This window comes from Drosophila willistoni (assembly GCF_018902025.1).
Source record: "Drosophila willistoni isolate 14030-0811.24 chromosome XR unlocalized genomic scaffold, UCI_dwil_1.1 Seg143, whole genome shotgun sequence".
Classification (NCBI taxonomy): Eukaryota; Metazoa; Arthropoda; class Insecta; order Diptera; family Drosophilidae; genus Drosophila; species Drosophila willistoni.
Genome location: NW_025814056.1, coordinates 8068183 through 8089493, shown reverse-complemented (window position 1 = coordinate 8089493; position 21311 = coordinate 8068183). Strand labels below are relative to the sequence as shown.

The 21311-nt window shown below is 34.8% G+C and overlaps 1 protein-coding gene across 1 annotated transcript; it reads right to left on the bottom strand.

The window, feature by feature from the left end:
* Positions 1–7369: 7369 nt before the first annotated feature.
* On the bottom strand, positions 7370–9835 carry LOC6645331 (opsin, ultraviolet-sensitive). The gene is made up of 3 exons (XM_002068265.4): positions 9274–9835; positions 8528–8844; positions 7370–8450 (listed from the first exon to the last, which is right to left on the bottom strand). The coding sequence occupies exons 1-3, from the start codon at positions 9546–9548 to the stop codon at positions 7564–7566; spliced, it is 1479 nt and encodes a 492-aa protein (XP_002068301.1). The 5' UTR covers positions 9549–9835; the 3' UTR covers positions 7370–7563.
* Positions 9836–21311: the final 11476 nt, after the last annotated feature.

The window sequence follows — 21311 nt, the reverse complement described above, 5'->3', positions numbered from 1 at the left end:
AAATTAGATAATGATAAAAAACAGTCATTACAATCGTTTAGGTCTTTTAAGAATCTTTACGAATCCTTTTCTCAAATTGCTGCTTACTTATTCTATTCTGGAAATATAACTTTTTGTTTTTCCTTTTTGATTTTCTAACCAGCCTTATGTATTTCCAAAAGGTGTTAACATCAAAAACTACCAAAACTTGGCAAGTAAATAAAGATAATTAGATCCTATCATTAAAAATTTTCTCCATAAATATTATTTCAATGGAATATTGGTTAAAATGCCTTTCGTTTACTTGTATTTTGATTGTATGATTGTTTTTTTGGCATTCGCCAAAGTTATATAAATAAATACGAGAAATTTGCGCGTGTTTATTTATAGGTAAAAAGAAAAAAAAAATTCTTTTAAAAAAAGGAAAGAAAAACCATTTAGGTCAGAAATACCTTTTTGGATGCCAATTACAATGCAAATGAATGAAAGTCTGCGTTGCGGATAGATGCCAGCAACACTTGTGTGTGTGTGTGTGTGTGTGCGTGTCCGTGCTGGTGTGTGAGTGGTTGGGTGTGTATGTCCAAGAATGATGCAATTATAAATTCATGCATCGGCCTGATGAGAACAGAGCCACAAACTGAACAGAAGAGAACAGAACAGAACAGAATCGTCGTGCGACATGCATTCCCAGCAAATGTTTTTCCTTCAACTGCCAAAAAAAAAAATAAAAGTGACGGGAAAAAGATACTGAATTGTACCACGACGAGGGTCATTAGTAGCGTGTATGCTCAGGCATGGTCGTAGTCCGTGTAGAGTAATCCTTTCGAGACTAATTGTAAGATCGCCGAATAAGTTACAATTTTGGAGCCAAAAACTTTCACAACTTTTCACAGTTTTCGGAAGCTCTAACTCTAAACTAACAATAGAATACAAAAATATTGAATTATGTCGCCCAAAATCAAAATTGGGATAGAGTATTTTGTGATCGTTGCTTGGATTCTCAATCAGAATTAATCTCTGTCTATAATTGTTGGCCTAACTACGCCCATGTACTTGGTGGGGTGGGCCAATGGAAATGGGGCAACAATGAGAGCAAAAAATATGGTACTATATATAAAAATCGAACTTCGAGTGCTGCCGCTGATGCTGCTGCTGCTGTTGTTGCTGTTGTTGCTGCTGTTGGACCTGTGGCAATGCCCGGCCGTGGCTGTGCGCTTCTGCCTTGATTTAATTAATGCTGCCGCCGCTTAAAATGTGCAGCTGCTGCCGAATGAAGAAGAAAAACTATTTCGATTTGTTTTCATTTGATATTGGTGTTGTTCTTGTTGTTCTTGTTGTTGGTGTTGCCTTTGCTGTTGCCATTGCGCCACAGCGCGTAATGAAAACACAAACAATACACACAAAAAGTACTCAACATTCTACACTATGCTACAATTGACGTCATTATGGTGGGAGAAGGAGGAAATTGATAGAGCCAAACGAAAGGTAGGCATCAAAAAATCAGTGAAAGAATGAATACCTCTATACATATAACAGCATAGCGGAAAAAGCATGAAATTAATATTATTGCAGACAAAAAATGATTGCACAAATTTCGATAATGAGAATTCACCATTACGTATACGTAATATTGCACACCAACACACACCGAATAATGATTTTGATCAAAAATGCCACTAGAAATAGCGTTCAGGTAAGTCAGTCTCATTGGAATCGCTGCCAACATGTCAATCAGTCAAAACACTCTATAACAAAAAACCAGAAAATCAAATGGGGTATACTAGTTTTCGATTAGAGAGAATATTGCATACCATATAAGACTACTTTAAAACTTACTACTTTACCTATTATATAAGAACATCAAATAACTTTTAGAGTCATGACAGTTTAAGGCTGTCTCAGCTCTAACTATGTAAGAGCCTGAAACAGAGTTTCATCTTTTGAGAGACAAATCGATTTGTGACTAAGTTTGCTTTAAATATATATGTACATTATTATTTGCTTAATTAATTTTCATATAAAAATAAATATGCCACTTATTTGGGTAAAGTGTATATTCAATATTGCGGTTGATGCGGATAATGCTACTGCTGTTGCTGCAAGTGATGGTTTAGATGTTTCATCACATGCCAAACTTGCAAAGTTCCAATGATTAAAAAAGAGTTAAGCCCCCCAAACCCACCCCCGTATTCCACAAGCAACCTGCAAATATGCAAAAAAAGGAAAAAAAAAACCCCGCCTCTGTAGGCAACCGCAGCAATAAGCCCAGCATTTTGTCAGAGGAAAATAAAAGAGACGAGAGAAGGCTGAAAAATCATAATCAAAATTTTTGCTCCTAGAGAATGCTGTATAAGCATACAAACTGTTTCATAAACTAATAACGATAAGAGTTTTCGTTTTTTTTTTTATTTTTCGTTGTTCTGTCTTTCTCCTTTCTATTGTAGTGTAATGCTATTGTCTAGTTGAGTTGGTTCCAAAATTGGCAGAATAATTGCTTTTGGCCTTGTGGAGCTTTGTTTGTTAGAAACGACAAAAGGCGGAAAAATAATTTTGAGAACTTCAATTGTTTTAAAAATTAGAAAAAAGAAAGATTTCATTTTTCATTATGCCGATTGAAGTCATGTTAAAACCGATTCCGATCGTTCTACTTTAATGTTTCCCCTTGATCTTATCCATTATGAAATGTTGCAGTAGCCAGTATGTACTTACACGCTTTTGTTGCAAAGCAATTATCCTTATCTGACTTTAGTCATTAATTTGAAACTGATTTAGACAGCTTAAATATTATACGACATCGTGAGTGGCACACAAACACAAACGTACTGCCGAACCCACGTCTACTCACAGTTTGGTCTCATTCATAAATTCACTAGCTGAGATTCAGAGCAACAAACAAACAAACGGACGAACAAACGAACGAACGAACGAAAAAAAAACACCTCGAGCTATAAAAGACAAAGCAACAATGACAGAAGCCAGGACTTATGAATTGTGAGAGGGCCGATGAGTGAATGGGTAAAAGAGGGGGGCCGGTTTGGGGGGGGAGTTGACAGTAAGACCCGTCATCACTTGAGTTGAGCATTGTCGCCTAGGCAAAGCGTCGTATGAGTTATTTGGCAAGGAGTATGAGTGTGTGAGTGTGTGGTGTATGATGGCTGCAAGAAAAGGACAGAAATGGCCCCATCTAACATGCAAGTGTAGGTGAGAGTTGCGTTTGCTTGCTCATTTGTGTCGCTGTCAATTGTTGTTGCTGTTGTTGCCTGGAGTGTGCCAGACACTTTGTCTACGAGAGGGTTTATTGCTGTTGTTGCTGTAAGCCATAAAAGTGTTTATCACGGAAAACATTTTCAAGTATACCCCTCCTCCCCCTACATCCATCCACCCGCTCACAAGTTAAGACAAACTGCATATTAGCAAAGTGATAAGAGAATGACAGGCACGCAACTTACTTCTGTGCACTGTGAGAAAATAATAACAAATATCTAAATGAATTGAACTCTTGTGCTTTTAAGCTGTGCCTTTGCTTCCTTTAGTTGTAATTCTCAACTAGTTTTAGCGTTAATAATTCTAGAATGGTCTAAAAAAATACCGTTTACTCGAGTTTCTAATACGGTTTTAAATATTGGAAACTGCACTTTAATTAATCATTTAAATATAACAATTAACATTTGATTTTATGAGTTAAACGTATTCAAAATGTTTGCTTTTTTGCTTGAGTGTATAGAACACAGTTACATGCAATTCACATAAATACCTAAATATTTGGATATATATATTTGTATGTATCAGTTTGCATTTAAAGATGATAAATCGGAGGCAATAACATTTGCCTATATGAAGTTTGTTTAGTCAATATTTATTTTGGCCGGCAGCAATCACAGACACCCATAGACACGCACACACTTCGACCCCCACGCCCCCAACTCACACACACACACACACACACACACACACATTTAGAAGCATAAACAGTGCACTATGGGCAAAAATAAACACTTTTTAGTGTTATTACTGTCTTCAATTTCCAACTATTGATAAAAGTCGAACGTTTCACTAATTCGTAGCTAAATTAAAATAACATTTTTGGGTATAAATTTCCAATTGATTTATTTGAAATATATTAATTTTTTAGTACACTTCGTATAAAAACACTTTTAAACCGAATTCTAAACTCTTTTTTTCCCTTGTTGTTATGTCTTTAAAAAATATCCTCAATTCGATTGGATGACTACTTCACCATCTATTATATTGATATGGTCAACTTTCTGTTCTAATTCAAATGTTAACCTAATGTCTATTCTTAATAATTATTCTTCAACTTAATCAGATTAATATATGTAGTTACAAGGAATGCAGTTTTGAGTTTTGAATGGTTTACTAATCTAGTCTTAACAAAAGAAAATATTAATGAACTCATGTTATTGATTCTGTGACACGTGACCCACTGTACAACAGTGAGACTCGCCCACATATACACAGATACACATGCAATCAATCGGCCCCCCCAGGTCATGTCTGTGTAAATTGCTGTAAATTGCTTGCAGCAGACGCAAGAGACGAAGAAGCGATAGTAGAATAAGAAGAAGGCCTTAAAAGCCGGCTAAGCGATTGCCTTATAACAAAAACAGAAAAAGCCAACACTTTTATTCAGTGGTACAAACTGAACTTTGCTTAACATTTCAACTATGGACTATGGAATAATGTTATCAATTATCAGGCTGATGCTGGATGCTGGATGCTGAGAGATGTTGCTGCTACACACTTACATTCTGTTGCCTTTTTCGGTTGTTTTAACTTTAATTTTGCACCTAGTTTGAATAGTTTTAATTAATTGAACTTCACTTAAATATGCTTGAGATACTTTTTGCTTAATTTTATTTGAACAATTTGTATATGTTTCGTTGAATTCTTTTTGGTTGCTGCTGCGGGCCACGATGTTGCTGTAAAAGCCGACTACTAAAAATTTTTGTGTTATGAATTTCTTTTCTTCCTTCTGTGTGTGTTTGTGTGTGTGTTGCTGCCTCTCTTCTACTCTCTCTGGCTCTGTCCCTGTATGTATGTGTGTGTGTGTGTGTGTGCTCGTGTAATAACAAAATACTGGGATAAAAGCTCTCAGCTGTTCGAATAGGGGGAATTGCTACAAATTACTTATGTTTGTATGAGGGGTAAAATTAAGTATACGACATGTGGCCGGTAGAAAGTTTTTATTTTGGCTTGGTCTTAGCCTTTGTTGCACCTGTTGAAATTGTTTTTAGCTTACCTTTAGTACAAAAAATTCCATTCTATGTATAATTCACATTCCTAGACCAACTTTTTGATACCAGTTTTGATCGCAATTGGATTTTTAGATCTCAATTGATCACAATATTTTACTTTACATTTTAATTCGTTTTATTTATGTTCAAATTTGAAATATCAAATTCATTCTGAAATTGTATTCATTTTTAGCAAACTTTTCGCTGGAAAAAACAAAGTTTTTTTTTCGAGTATATGAAGCTTTTGTTGGTCGAAATGCAATATGCAAATTTTTAAAATGCTTTTATTTTTAGTTTTTTTTTCAGACATTTATTTTAGTATATATATATTTTTTTCAATTAAAAACTTATATAAATGAAACTATTTCTCGGCCTGCCCTTCTTGTTCACTTTCTTCTCTCACACGCTTAGATACATATACACACATATTAAGCTAAATACATACAAACAATGGCTGTCAAAGTGCATTTTTTATATATATTTTAATTAGTTTAGGTTGGTATTTTTCTACTAGACCTTTTTGTTTTCAAGGAACAATTACAACAACTAAATAGAAGCAAAAAGGCTCATTGTTCACACACACAGACACACACACACACATACAAAAACAGTCATACACATATACACAAAGACATTGACAAACACACAGAGGAATTGTTAGGTAGTAATTAAAATGCCCATTTTTAGCATTGTTTTGTTCAGAGGGTATATATATATATTATATATATACAAATACATCTAGGTAAAACTATAGAATATATGTATAAATTCGTTTTGATAGATTAACATATATTATATGTATGTATAAGTAGGTACAAGTACTCGCTTACGACTTTTTGAATGTCGCATTTTGGTTTCTCAATTAATGCTCTTTTATTTGTTAAATGTTTGTATATATACGAAGCTTACTATATCATTGTTCTATCAAAATTTAGAACTGCTAACATTTATATACTTTATTTTTCTACTCTGATAAAAATAACTAAATTGCCACATATAATACATAAGTATTTAATTAACCTTTGGATATCAACAAAAAAGGTATTGACCAAAAATATTGTTCACAAATTTGTGTTACTATTTTTTGTTGTTGTTTTAAATTCGTCTTTTAACTCAAACTAATAAATATAAGTAATCAAGTTTGTTTAGAGCAATTCGTAATGCCTGCAAGGTATTTTAGACATCGAGCGTTGTTTTAATTTACTTATACTTAGGGCTTAAGCTGAATCACTTAGTGTAATATATACAGAGTACATTTAAAAGCTTATTCGTTTACCAAATTGAAATTGGTTTTACACTTAAGACTAATTGTATTTTTGTTTGGTGATGACTTTGACTTTCATTTTCATTCAATACACACTCATGGCGGAAATCCCAATCGCAATTATCTGAACTCCTTTTTGAAAGGATGCGACTTTAGGAGGGGATATTAATGTACTTTGTGATGGGATTATTTCATTTTGCCTGCCCTCCTACACAAATTCTAACCATTCAATAACTACTTATGCAATTTACGTTTTGTACCAATTGTTGCCTCTAACACATAATTGGCTAAAACCACCTGCCTTTACGCTTAACTTGCCCCCTTTATGTCTATGTTGACTTATATAAGTATGTTGTATATGATTAAAGAGAGCTGAGGGCTCTGTGATAAGTAGCTGACCTTGACTGACAAAGTGGACAAACATTAAGTTGGCTCGCACTCTCTTCCCCCATCACCAATGCCAGACTTATCGACCAGCCCTCGCGCCATAAACTATTGTAATATTTCGTAAGCTCATTATATATGTTTCCTATCACTTTATGGTCTTGTTGTTATTCATCTACAAGTATCTACTATATGTAAGCATGTAGGTTGACGTTGTCATGGCTTTGAAGAAGAAATTGCAGCTGTAGATGGATTTCCATGACAATTGACTGACTACAATAGGCCAAGTATTTCTTCAACGTTTCGTTTCGTGTTCTTTTTTTTCGTATTTATTTTTTTCCCCCTTTTTCGTAATTAGACCTTTTCTTATTTCATGGTCGAGTTTGTTTTTTGTATTGTTTGTTTTCTTTTAAATAGTATTTAAAGAAAATGAATCATTCCTTAATTACTATTTTGTAGTTTTTTTTTTTTAGCTCCATCTAGCTTAAATCTCTTTAAATTGAGATTAAATATCATCATTCACCTTCCTACTTTAGAGAAATTTGAAATCCTTTTAGTTTAGATATGCAAAATTTGAAAGGAACATGTTGAAATGAAAACTGAGTTAGACTAAAAACCATTGAAACAGACTATCATCATTATTTACCACACCTCACCAGAATTCGTTTGGAGTTTTCGTTTTTAGAACTTACTCGTATGCTCATGCATGGAAACGCATCTGGATGGATTATTGATCTCAGCGACAACAACGATTTCCTCATTCTCTTCGGTTTCCTCTGGGACCATCATAAGATTATTGTTCATTATATAGGGCTCTGTACGCATATCTAACTCGCTACCCGTACGCAAACGTCGGGTAAACGATGATCTCGATCGTGTGATATACGAAGAGCGGGTTGTCGACACTCGACGTAACACCCCACGTCCATAGATCAACATTCTGACTTCCACACGAAATCTGGGATGTGTGGCTGCATAAAGATATGGATCCACACAGGCTGCCGTTTTGCAAAATAGAGCTGGTATCATCGAACCCAATGGCGTGATATGCTGCTCCAATCCGAAGACACCCATCATGGCGACCACGGCATAGGGAGACCAAGCGAGAAACCATAAACCAATTATTGCCGCCACTATGAATGTTAATTTCTGTTCCGTCTTGGCCTTATCCTTATTCGATTGTATTCGATTTGCTGTGAACACCACCTTTAGGATATAGAAATATGAGAACATAATACAAGTGAGGGGCACACAATAGGCTGCCACGAAGAACAGGGCCATGAAAATGCGGGCTGGTGTTTCCTTATTCAAATAATCAAAACTGCATGTGGTCAGATATCCTTCGGGCACGTATACCGACAATCCTACATCGAGGGCGGGCATAATGGCGAATAGAAAACTATAACACCAGATCATTACTATAACCAGGTACGAGCGTAGCCTCGAACATCGTCTCAATGGCTGCAACGGATGCACCACAACATTATAACGATCCAGGGCAATGGCTGTCAAGGTGCCTATGGCACATGTGCCACTCAATCCACCCACAAACCCATAGATCCGGCAAGCTGTCAATGAGAGTACAAACAAAATTTTTGCTATAGATGTTCAAGCTTAGCATATAATATACGTTACGTTCACCTACCGATATCGCCTAAAGCAGGACCCTCTTTGATATTATTATAGATGGCAATGGGACATTTAACCAGCATTAAAAAGTCACATATGGCCAGATTCATAACCAATATATTGGCTGGTGTACGCAACGATTTTCGATTCGAGAACATAAATATGACAAATGCGTTTCCAATGCAACCCACAACCGATATCAGGCAATAGAGGGCTGCCATAATATAGAAGGTACTCGACCGTGGTGGTTCGAATTGTAGCCAAAATGGATTTACTTTGGCTATATAGCTTAGATCGTATTTGTCGCGATAGTGTATATAGCCGGGATAAGAGCTGAAATTAAATAAATATACATAAATAGAAAGGGCATAATCTGTATGTACATATGTAGAGTTGTATTTTCTATTGCCTACTTATTGGGGCCAAATTGAGAACAAAAACAAAAACGTGTAAACACAATGTTGTAGAGGAATAGCACTTCCTCCAGTTCCCTAGCTAATATGATGCAAATTTTTAAGGCACCTGCAATAATCATTTGAATAATTTAAACTAGTTCTTTGTTGTAGGGAAGATATTTTCGTATTGCATCTCTGTAGTTTGTCCCAATCGTGGGATCATCAGTAATGAAAATCTATTGTTCAACTCTTATTGTATCCTTTATTTGAGTGTCTACTTCACACTTCATTCTCCATTTTCCATTCTCTTGGCAGTTTTTGCATAACTGAATCAGCTGATTAACATAATACCCCCTTACCCACTTACCTTAAGACTGTTGTTACATTGTTGTCGTTCACCTCATCCTGATGGTGATGATGATGATGATGATGATGCTTCTCATCATCGTGGACAACTTTCCCCGTTGCTGTTACGGCAGCCACAGCAGTGGTTTCCACAGTTGATGTTGATGCTGGTGACGTGGTGACAACATGACTTGTGGTATTCACTAATATTTCGGATAGGGAAAGTGCAGCACTGGTTATCCACAGGCTGGTGGTGGTGGCTGCGTCATTCATGTCCAGCGCCATGTCCATATCCATTGGGATGTTTTGATTTACTGAGATTTTTTTATTTTTACGATATTTTTGTTGACTTTTGCTTTAAACGTGCCTGGCCGCGTTGCGTTTACTTAAGGTGGACCTGAACCGGACCGTGACTTGACTTGACTTGACTTGGCTTGGCTTGGCTTCGCTTGCCGTTCCGCGTATTTACCTTTACCGTGGATCTCAATTACGGTTATCCCAAGCAGAAGCAGGCGAACAAACAGTTAAAGGCGGAGTCATTGCCGCCATAGTTGGTCAGCATTTTTTCGATTTACCAGCGTTTTATTTCGATTAGTCTGTGCTGTGCTGTGCTGCAATGGCAACGCAAAATAGTTACGATTAACTTTAATCACTGCTTACTTTGATTTGATTAAACTCATTGTCAGACAAATAGCTTTTCAACTACTGCATAAACTTCAACTCAAACTTAATCTCATTATCTGCGGGTTGTCTATTACACAAAAATAAAAAAAAACTAGAAGAACTCTGCGTGAAACTAATAACCTTGTCCAAAACCAAATCAAAAAGAAAACAAAATATGGCAAAAAGTTGAAGGGAAAACCTTCAAGCGATTCGCCAGGATATTAAATCTAAGTTACACATTGTCAATCTATTTATTTAATATCGAAATTCATAACATTTTTTTTGTTCTTTATTTGTGTGTTGTATTGACTTATTCATGCGGGACATTTGTCAATAATCATTCCATCAATTAAAATGTCCATGCAAACAAAGCAAAAATAAATGTAGCAAATACCAATTAATTAAACAGCAAGTCACAGCCTTGTATTAAATTTTGTTAAGCACAATTTAATTATTTTGTTATATAAATTTAAAACAGATTTTTATGTTGCTTTAAAGTCGTTAGCATGACTTTGCCATATGATAAAATTATGACCAATAAAATAAATGGCATAAAAAATTCCCAGAAAGTAAGTTAGATTTTTTTCATCTTCAACTTTCTTTGGATCCCATGAAATCTAATTGCAATTAGCTCTATGGCATAACAATTGATGTATTGATAAATCAAATGAAAGGAGAAAAGAACTAGAATATCCAATTTTTAGTTAGTGCATTCAAGTTCAAATTTGATTTGATTTATAGTGGGAGACTCCTTGAAATATTACGTATATTTATGGCTCAGAACTCGGAAGTCAAATCTATTTTAATTCATTATTTTTATGAAACTGACAAATGACATTTTTCTGGCATTGCATTTATCAATATTTTAAATTAAGCATTATCGAAATCAATGAGCTCTTCATTATAGTTGTTACCCTTGAATCTAGTTCTGATGTTGATGATTAAGATATGGTTAAATATTGATTGAATGCTCAATATGATTTGCATCACACTTTGCGATTTATTGAATGTGTTCTTAACATACTAAATGAGGAAAATGCTAATCTTGAGCAGTATTTGCTGTTCTGTATCCATCTCTCTCTCTTACTTAGTAAATTACTTATGCATTTGTTTAATGTAACATTCGATTGTAACCCGAAAATTCAATTAACGTTGCCAAGAAAATCAAATCTATTTAGAGTGGAGCTCTGGACACGGTTATCGATGTATTCACAGATGCCAGTGATGATTATGTAAATCTTTCAACATTTAATTAAGGCCATATAATTGCTTATTAAATAAGTATAGAAACCGAGACCGAGGAAGAGAGAGAGAGAGAGGGAGAGAGTGAGAGTGAGAGACAGTCAGCCTGGCCACGTGAGCAAAGTTTGTGGATAGGATCTTTGGGCCGCAAAAGTGCATTTCCTCTCTCACTTATCCCAGCACTTGACAACTGTGGTAAAAAGGAGGGGAGAACTCAAAACTTTTGCGCCCGCATTTTCCAGGCCAGTTCCATTTGACATCCTGCAACACCCCCTTAAACTTTGGACCACCATCAAGCCTCTCAGTGCGTGTATGCAGTAAGAAGGTCCAAAGCAACTTTCTTACTTTATTTATTTACTTTTTTCTTTTTGTGGCTGGTTTTTTTTTTTTTTATATTTTATTTTAATGCCACAAAACAGTTCCGGCATTTGAGAAGTTCTTGTTGTTCTCCTTTTTTGTGTTGCTCTTTTACCAGCATTTAATTGGCCCTAATTGGCCAATTGAAAATGTCATCGGTTTCACACACACACGCACACACTCACACCAACAACAAACAGAAACTGACAACTGTGTGAACTTGTCTCCCTTTTGTTCAATCGGCAAAAATAACATAAATTTTGCGGAAACTTCTAATGGGTTGGCAATGTCAATAGCAATTTGTACTCTTATGCCAATTAATCAGTCGTAAATGTATGCATATGTACATATATAGATACATCGGCTCTGGCAAACGATCGGTAACAAGCACCACATGAAAAGATGTAAGACTCGTCTCTTTGAGTGTGTGAGTGTGTGTGTGAGCATGTTTTTGTGTGTAACAAAAAGCGGCTTACACTCTCTACGCTTCAACGTTTTGAATGTCAGCTCGCCGGGAGGCAGGATACTGTTGCCTGTTGATTGCTCATTGTTGCCCCCATCGTCATTCTACCTGCTCGAAATACAAAATAAAGTTGGCATTTCTCACTTGCTTTCTATTTTTCTTTTTTACACAAATTTCAAACAAATTTTATATTTAATAGATCCCGACTCAAGTGGTTTTTAAGCTTTCTAATATCCCTGAAGGTATTCTCTTTTGTTATGATTCAAGCACAAAAGTATTAACTTTTAATGGTTACTCTGCTTACTGGAACTGTAACTAAGCTTTAACGAATTAAATCTAGCTGGCCAATTTTATAAATGTGTATTTTTTTTGGTCTTTTTGAATTAAAGATAAAAATTAGTATCGTTTCTATAGCCCTTTCATTGAGTGCGGCATCAAAGACGAATCTAGGAATGTGAAATAGGGAAAATATGCCCACTAAAGTATGCAATCAGAAACATAAAATTCCTTTTACACTTTGGTCCTTGTTTGCCCGCATCTGTTACTGAATTATTAAGTATATATACCTATCCATGTAAGTATTTGTATTTGTATTTCTAAACAGAGTTCAGATCGTTAATTTAACAATTTTGATTTTATGATGGCATTTTGAAATTTGTTAAACAAGCGAATAGCTAATCGAAGAAAATGGTATTTAATATTCCATTCTGCCAAAAAATAACTTAGTTATTTATTACATATTTATATTGCTTGATTTTTGTTGCACTTTTCACGTCACGTGCTATCCAAATTTAATTTAGATTTGTTAGTAAGCCTTAAAATGTAATTTTCAATGGAATTATATTGATTCCCCAATAAATTCTCATATAGCTAATGAACTGGAATTGTTGAAAAGTTAAGCGTTGCGATGGAAAGGCTTTTTGTTGTTTATGCTATGTGCATATGTATGTGTGTATGTACGTATTTTCGAAGGAATTGCTATGGGCGGAAAACTATTGTTACGTTTCCTATGAAATTGAGACCTTTCAAACATTTTTATTCGCCTGGCCGAGTTAAGGGCAATTTATTCGATTTCCCTTGATTCGATATAATGGCCATTGAAGTGTTGCCAAAAGGAGCATCCAAATTAGATGATGCATCAGTTGTTAGCTAAATATATGTATGTACATATTTTTGTACATTTTGCATTATGTGAGTCATTTGCCAACCACATATTCATTTTGTGGGTTTTTCCGCCTTTTCCGCTTGTTAAGAAATCGCAAATGGAAATGCCTTTTTAGTTGCAATCCACAGAAATTTTAATTACAAATATGAACGGGAAATGTTTTAATTGCAAACCCTTGATTTCTTTGCTAGTGGAAAAAGGCAAACAATTAAATAAAAATGAAATGAATTGAATCGTTTTTTGTATTTGGTGGTGTTGCTAAAGGAAATGGGCTAAGCGCCTAAAAGCATGCAAAAATAATTTATTCAAATTAGATTTTCAATTCTCCTGCAGTCCGTACGGCTTTTCACTTTTCAGTTGCAGCTGCTAACAGTTTTATTAAATAAAGTTGGCTCTTCTTCCATACCCTTCACTCAGACCAGCCCGAAGTGGTGGGTATATTAAATGCATTGGATCGCGAATGAGTGCAGAGTGGGACTAGACTAGGTATCTGATAGATTGTTAAGAACTTTTTGGCCATCAGTTTTTCTTAATTTCCCTCAAGCGGCCGTAAGTGCTTTTCATTATTTCAACTTAAAGACTTCGCTTAGACAACATCCTGACAAATGGGTGATTTCTGCTTGAAATGATTAATGACAGGCTTTTTGTTTGCCATCGCCATGCAGTTGAAAGCATTACAAAAACAATACAACAGATGTGTAATGTGTATACGAGGTGGGTTATGAAAGTTTCATTTGGATTAATGAGTCTAACGGATCTAAAGATATAAATTGCTAAAAATTTACTCTCCAAGTATGACATAGACTGCAGAGAAGAAAGAAAGAAGGTTTTGGATCTAGGATAATGCAATTTGAATATTTACGAATTCAATTGCATACTTTAGAGAGCAAATTTGCATCATTTCACATCCATGAGTCTTGAATCAAGACTCTTGTTGCATTTCTGACAGTTTTTTAATTGTAATGGAAGCTTGAATTCTAGCAGCATATTGGATTACAAGATATGTAATGAAATTAAAAATATATAGCATACATTTGGGAGCCAAAAAGAGAAAAGTTAGTAAACCTCTAAAACTCTTGTAGAATTTTATTGGTTTGCATTTTCTTTATGAGATTTAGCAGCCGCTTTTCCAGTTACCCTCGTACGCAGCAAATTTGAAGTGAACTTTGTATTTGCATTTTTCCATTTTTCCCTAAATTGAATTTTCGCTAATAAAAACACAAGCAGAACAGATTTTTGCCTTTGCCATTTCCATGTTGCGTCGCGTTCAGTCTTCCATGTACATATGTATGTAGCTATATATATATATATATGTACATATCTATACCTAGACATTGGTTTTTTTTTTATGGATATTTTACCCAACCGAGAGCCTTACTTCTGGCCGCATTTAACGCCCTTCCCCTAGAGGTATATTGATTTATGCTATCTCGCGCCAACGTTTCATTTCAACTGCAACTAAACCTATTTGCAAGCAACACCATCACCTCACTGCCCCTCAACTGTTATCTATTCGGTAAGTTTGTCTAAATGCAATGTTTTACAGCTAGGCTCAAGGCTGGGCCAGCAGCCCCCATCCTGAACATCATCATCATCATCATCATCATCATCATCATCATCATCAGCATCAGCAGCAGCAGCAAGCATAGTCATCAACAGGCACTTAGAGAGGCACTAAATGCTGGAATTGAGAACTGATGATTATAATGACGATGCTGACGATGATGATGATAATAATGAGATGGAGGATGTGGCAGGAATCGAGGGGCAGCAATAGCTGTGCTCTATACAGCTGTTGAAAATGAAAACTGAACCGCATTAGGCCGTGTCAAGTACTTGTAGAAATTTGTAAAATGGATTTAAGACACAACTTTAAGATAGACTACATTTTTCTATGATGCCTTCTCTGTGTCCTTTTCCAAGTGGCACTTGGCATCAGGACAACCTGCATCCTCTACCCACTTGAGCCAAGCCGTTTACGGAGAGCCACCACCAGCAGCAGCAGCATCAGTAGCATCATCATCATCAGCATGCAACCTGTCCACTTTGCATCTAACAGCTAACATGTATGCAAGTCTCGGCCAAATCCTTGTAAGAACATGCATGCCTCCAGTACAACGGAAATACAAGAAAGAATGAGAGAAAAAAAAACGCAAACTTGTTTACTTGATAAATGCCACAAAGCACAGGACTCAGCAGGCAGCAGAAGCCACTCACTTGTCTCAGGGCAAACAAAAGGCGGAACGTGTGTCAAGGCAGAAAATAGGGCCAGGACTAACAAGCCAGGAGAAAGGGCAAAGGGGCCGCTGGGCAAAAAACAACTTTGCAATCTACCCTCTTCTCTCTCACTTTAGTTTACCTTGTTAAAACACATTTAAGTTCATAGTTTATGCCGTTTAGTTAATGGGTTAGCAAATTCAATAGAAAAACTCTCACAGAAGGGTTTTAAGGTTGCAGAATTTTGCTTCATTTGTTTTTGCAAATCACAAACACAGACAATAGTATTTAATTTCTTTCTTTACTAAAGACGAATAAATTTCGTCCAAATTTATTTCGAAATTAATTGACCATGGTATATGTATATGTACATATGTATGTAGGATTAACATATGTGCAGTTTTTCATAAAAGAGACTTTTTCCTGTATTGATCAAACTATTTGTTATGAAAAACTTTTATAAAAATTCCATACATTTATAATTTACAGAAATTTAACACAAAATTATATTTTGCTTCATTTGTTTTTGCAAATCACCAACACAGACAATAGTATTAAATTTCTTCAGCATATTACTAAAGACGAATAAATTTCGTCCAAATTTATTTCGAAATTAATTGACCATGGTATATATGTATGTACATATGTATGTAGGATTAACATCTGTGCAGTTTTTCTTAAAAGAGACCTTTTCCTGTCTTGATCAAACTATTTGTCATGAAAAACTTGTATAAAAATTCCATACATTTATAATTCACTAGAAGTTTGTTAAGAAAAAGGGTAGATTCATTTGATATGTATGAGAATTTTCTATCATGATTTAATTGACTCTTCTTTTTCGCATCTGTATACTTTCTGATACATACATACATATACAGATGTATCTACTTAGATTTTGTTATGGCAACTGAATAGTTTTTCAATCATCAATCAAAATCAATGTTTTCTGTTATCTTTGCAAAAAAAACTTACAGATTGCATGCCGACTTTGAGATACTCTTCACTTACAGAACAATAAATACAAAATGTTTTAAATTATTATTATAGCATCAGGATAGAATAGATTGTGGTTTAGATAGATTCTTTTCAAACTTAATGAAGCTTCATTAGACATTAATTGAATGGACCTTGCTGATAAATGGAATCAGTATGCTCGAGAGTGAATTCCTTTGGCCAACCTTTTTGCCCTTATTTGGGTAGGGGAATTACAAATTGCATGAATGTCAATGGAGTTGGGTTACACATGGAGCCAGTCAACCTCAATAAAATTCATAACATCAAATTGTTTCTGTCAAAGGAAATTAAATTCAACAAAGGGACACAAGAAAAACTTCCAAATGAATAAGTTTCTGCAAGGAAGAAAATAAATTGAACAACAATTTGAGAGTCAATTGAGAGTCTATTTATATTAATTTATACAAAATGTACAACGATAGGCATTAGTTAATTCATACCTGAATGATAGTAAATATTTGTGTAAAATTTATTTATTTTTATTTTTTTTTGTGTTTATTGGTTTACTCTGCTCTTAACTTAGTTTCAATTGTTGTTTTCCTAATTCGTTCTATTTTGCTATTCAAGTGAATTGGCCACTTTGGATTTAGATTTAAAGTTTTTGCACAGTTTTTCGCTTGGATTTGCTTTTTTTTTTTTTCGTTTTCCACTTTTCCGAGTTTGCCTTTCAATTTGTCATTAGAAAAGTTTCGTAAAGTGGCGCCAAGTCGACTATATGTTAAAAAGTTTTGCCACAAAATAGCTATGTTTGTTTTCAAAGATGTGATTTTTGTGTGTTTTATTTTGATTTACTGATATTTTTTGGCACTTTTTTGTCTATTTCGATTTCAGCACGAATATATTTTCCACTAGAATTTTGTGAAAAAAACCAAACAAAAAGTAAATTGTCCCGTGGCAACTATACGAAATTCCTAAAATTGCAGACGAATTTCGAATAAGACCTGAGAGTCTCGAACTGAGACTGAAAATTGAGGCTGGGACCTGACTGATGGAAGAGTTGGCGCACGACTGAGCCGCATTACAGCAGCAGCTGGCATTTTTATCAATGAATGAAAGTTCTTGCTCGTCGTCGGTAGCGTCTAGTCCTAGTAGTAGAAATAGACACGAAGGAGAAGTAGGGAGGAACAGCACGAAGGGAGGAGCAGGGCAATGGCTGTGGCTGTGGTTATGGCAGAGATATGCCTAGGCCGAAGCATCCGAACCATTCCATCTCGTTTACTTCCTTCTTCGCATTCACCCACACACACAGACACACAAACACACACACACTCACACATTTACCACTCGTATATGTGCATGCATCATTCACTATTATTATGACAAAAATCAGAGAGAATACCTCTCTCTCTCTACGCCGCTCTCAAAATGACAAATCTGTCACTGTGTTAGTCCGTGTCCCAAATGCATGTGCATATTTTTGTGCGTGTATGTGTGTGTGTGTGTTTCACCTTTTCATAGCATACTTTTCGTACCCTTTAACAGTTTTTTAAATTACACCAATTCATCGATTTACACGTTTAACAAAGTGGCATCAATCGAAAGGCAAACCAAAAAATTTAAATACAGAAGAATGCATTTTATTCATAAATACAAAAAATATGTTATTTCAATTTATTGAGTAATACGCTGTTAAAATAAAGAGCTTAAAATACAAAACAAGTCATGTTCATCAAAAAAAAAAAAGGAAGGGAGATTCCTTATCCTTTATATATATTTGAATCAAAAGTAATTTCTTGCAAAACGCTTGTGAACTTAGAACCATGTAAGAATATTCACTCTTACACTTGAAAATGTTTTTTTTTTAATGTTTAATATAGTTAATATCAATAACAAAGTCATAACAAATATTTGCTTTCTTATGACTCTTTGAAGTTACAAAGTTTTCAAAGTATTTATTAATATAAAATCACAAAATATTTGGTTTTTATTGCAGTGTTTGGAATTCTATATTTATGAGAATGTATCTAACAATTTCCCAAAACCCTCTTTTGATTTTCTAACGTTGAAATAGAAATTAAATAGTATAAAAACAGGAAACAAATTTAAGAAGTAGCAGTCCTCGGTAGATGAGTTGTCTAAGTGGCCCATTCATTTAGTCAACTGAACAACGAGGATCCGGGTTCGAATCCCAGGCTAGTGTATGGATGTAGTTTTCGTCTAAGCCGAAGGCCTTAGTTGCCAGTGCTTGTAAAATATAGTTAGGTTGATAATGTACAACTAAATCCTACATAGCTAGATGCATCGAATTTTGTATTGAAGAACTATATTAATTTTGTAAAAGGACAAATTCAATGCATGAAGAGGAAAAAAAGCTCGTATTAGCATAAATATCCCTAATGGGTTGTCGACGTTTCTCTTAGTGATGACAAACTTTTAAATTCTTTTAATGGGTATTTCGAAGTCGTTACCAAACACAAACGAATAGAATGGCTCTTGAACTTGGCAGTTGGGTTTGTTGTCGTGGTTTGCACTTGTTGTGATTTGGTAAGCCAAACTATATGGAAAAATCAAATCATTGGCTGCCCATATTCCCTATGTGTGTGTGTGTGTGTCTGCCTCTTTCACTTCCGTTTAACGTTTGTTGATGTTTAATTAAAGTTAAACTATTTTGCCTGGTTGTTAATCCATTTGCAACTGCCTTCGGCATATTATAGATTCCTGACTCTGGCATGGTACGTGATACGCGTGGCCGTGGTTACCTGCACGTGCCGTAACGAGCCGCAATTTAGTCGTTGTTGTTGCTCTTCTGACTATAGATGATTTGGCGGTTTTGTTTGCATCATCACCTTCGATAACACATATTTAAAACAAAAAAACACAGCCCAAACTCTTTATAATCATTGAATTACTCGTTGCCTAAATCCAAATTGACAGATATTGAAATGTATCCATATACTATATTTGGCTTCTCGGTTGCTATGTAAATAATTTACTTACCATCAATAGCTCATTATGCTAATGTTTATGTAAGAAGTGGCAAAGGTAAAAGTTAATTCATTAATTGCTGTTGCTTAGAAATTCCTGTGAACTCAAGAAGGGGTAACCACAAAAGCATAAATAAAGGGGAGAATAATTGTGTCTCGCCAATAATTCATTACCGTTTCAATTTCAGTTTTGTTATTCCACAAACAGATGCCGTAAGCCTTAGAAAGAAGAAATACATTTATTTGAAATAGATTTCATTTAATTGAATATACCTACACAGATACATACTTAGATATAAATCTGATACGATTCGATTGACTAGGCTCTGTGAGGCTATGGCATTTTCAATTGCAATTCAAAACGACAATCATGGAATCCCACAAACCCAAATATATACCGGTTCACCTTTTCACTCTCTTCTTTCCCGTTTGTGTATATAGCTCAATCATCAAGTAAGAATAAATTGACTAAAGCTTGCCGCAGTTCAGTTCAGCAGTTGCACTTTAATTAAAAACAAATTTCTGCCTAGTCCCCCCCCCCCCCCCCCCCACACCACCGTGTCCCCCCATAGTCCATGCATATAGAGCTTTAATGCCAACAAGTTGTCTAATTCCACTGATTATTGATGCTGAATATATAGGGTAAAGGCTATGGAAACTTCGTGATGATGATGATGGTTTTTGGGGATGAAAAATATTAGCTTTGATGGAAACGGTAACTCTCTAAATAATCAGACAGTCGTATATACATAAATATGTCTATATACATATTTAGTAGAAAGGTTAATGTGGCTGCTCAATCTCTTAGTGTCCATTAATTAAAAGTCTTCAATGGGGTATATAGGGATCGTAGATGAAGACTACTCCATAAATAAATTCAATTCAAGTCGATCTATCTTAAACATCATTAAGACTCTAACATTTAACATAATGTGTATTTATAATCGTTTGACCATTTTGGTAATGGGTATTCTGAAAGTCGTTGCTTTCAGTAAATGTGCATTATTATTTGTGTGAGATTTTTGTTTCTTTTTTTGCTGATACTGGGTTCATTTCTGAGTTTTACTAATATTTATTTTCTCACTGAAGATGAGTAAAAAAAAAGAAGACAGAATGCGAGAAAATGAGTTGTGAGGGGGCGGCAACAAAAAACAAAACAAAAAACAAACCGAAAAATAAATAAAAAAGTTCAACCGCATTTGCTGTCTGGGTTAAAAATTAAAAGTCTTTTGACAACAGTAAATTCATACATACACGAACACGACATTTACGCATTTCAAAGCACACACAAAAAAAAAGCACTTACTCGACTCGTAGTAGTCCACCCTTTCCCCCACACAATGCCCCTTCCCCCCCTTGCAGAAAGTAATTAGTGACTTGTACTGAGAGAAGTCTACCTTTTACCACACTTAAAGCAGGTGTACCTAAGTGTTTTTCAGCTTAATTTTTTCGAGTTTTAGATTTATGCATTACCCTAACTAAATAAAGTATATCAACTATTGGAAAAACTGCATTAATGATCATTAAAGTAAACAAGTAAACAAACAGTAAACATCGAGTAGATATTAGTTTTAAATTTGCCTAAAATCCAGATAGGTAGCCTAATATTATGATGTGGTTTGTTTTAAGTTTATAGTGAATAATCATTAATTTAATTTTAAACTTATATAGGTACATATATCTAAATTCAATGTATAAAAATATTGATTAAATACAAGAACTGTTTGATAACAACATCTTAAAGAGATGGAATAAATTCGAAAATTGGTGAGTGAAATATTATTATCTATAACCTATTTTTTTTTTGTTTTATTTAAAAATATATGAAGAATCGATAAATATATTTACTATGAAGTTTTCACTTAAATACTAATATCATTGACCTAAATCATTCAATTTTGGTAGTAATTTTTCTGGATTTAGTTCAATAATTATCCTTAAAATTAAATTGAACCATATATTAATATGAGGCCCATTGAATTTCCAAAATTTAGTTATAAAAATTACCACTTCCA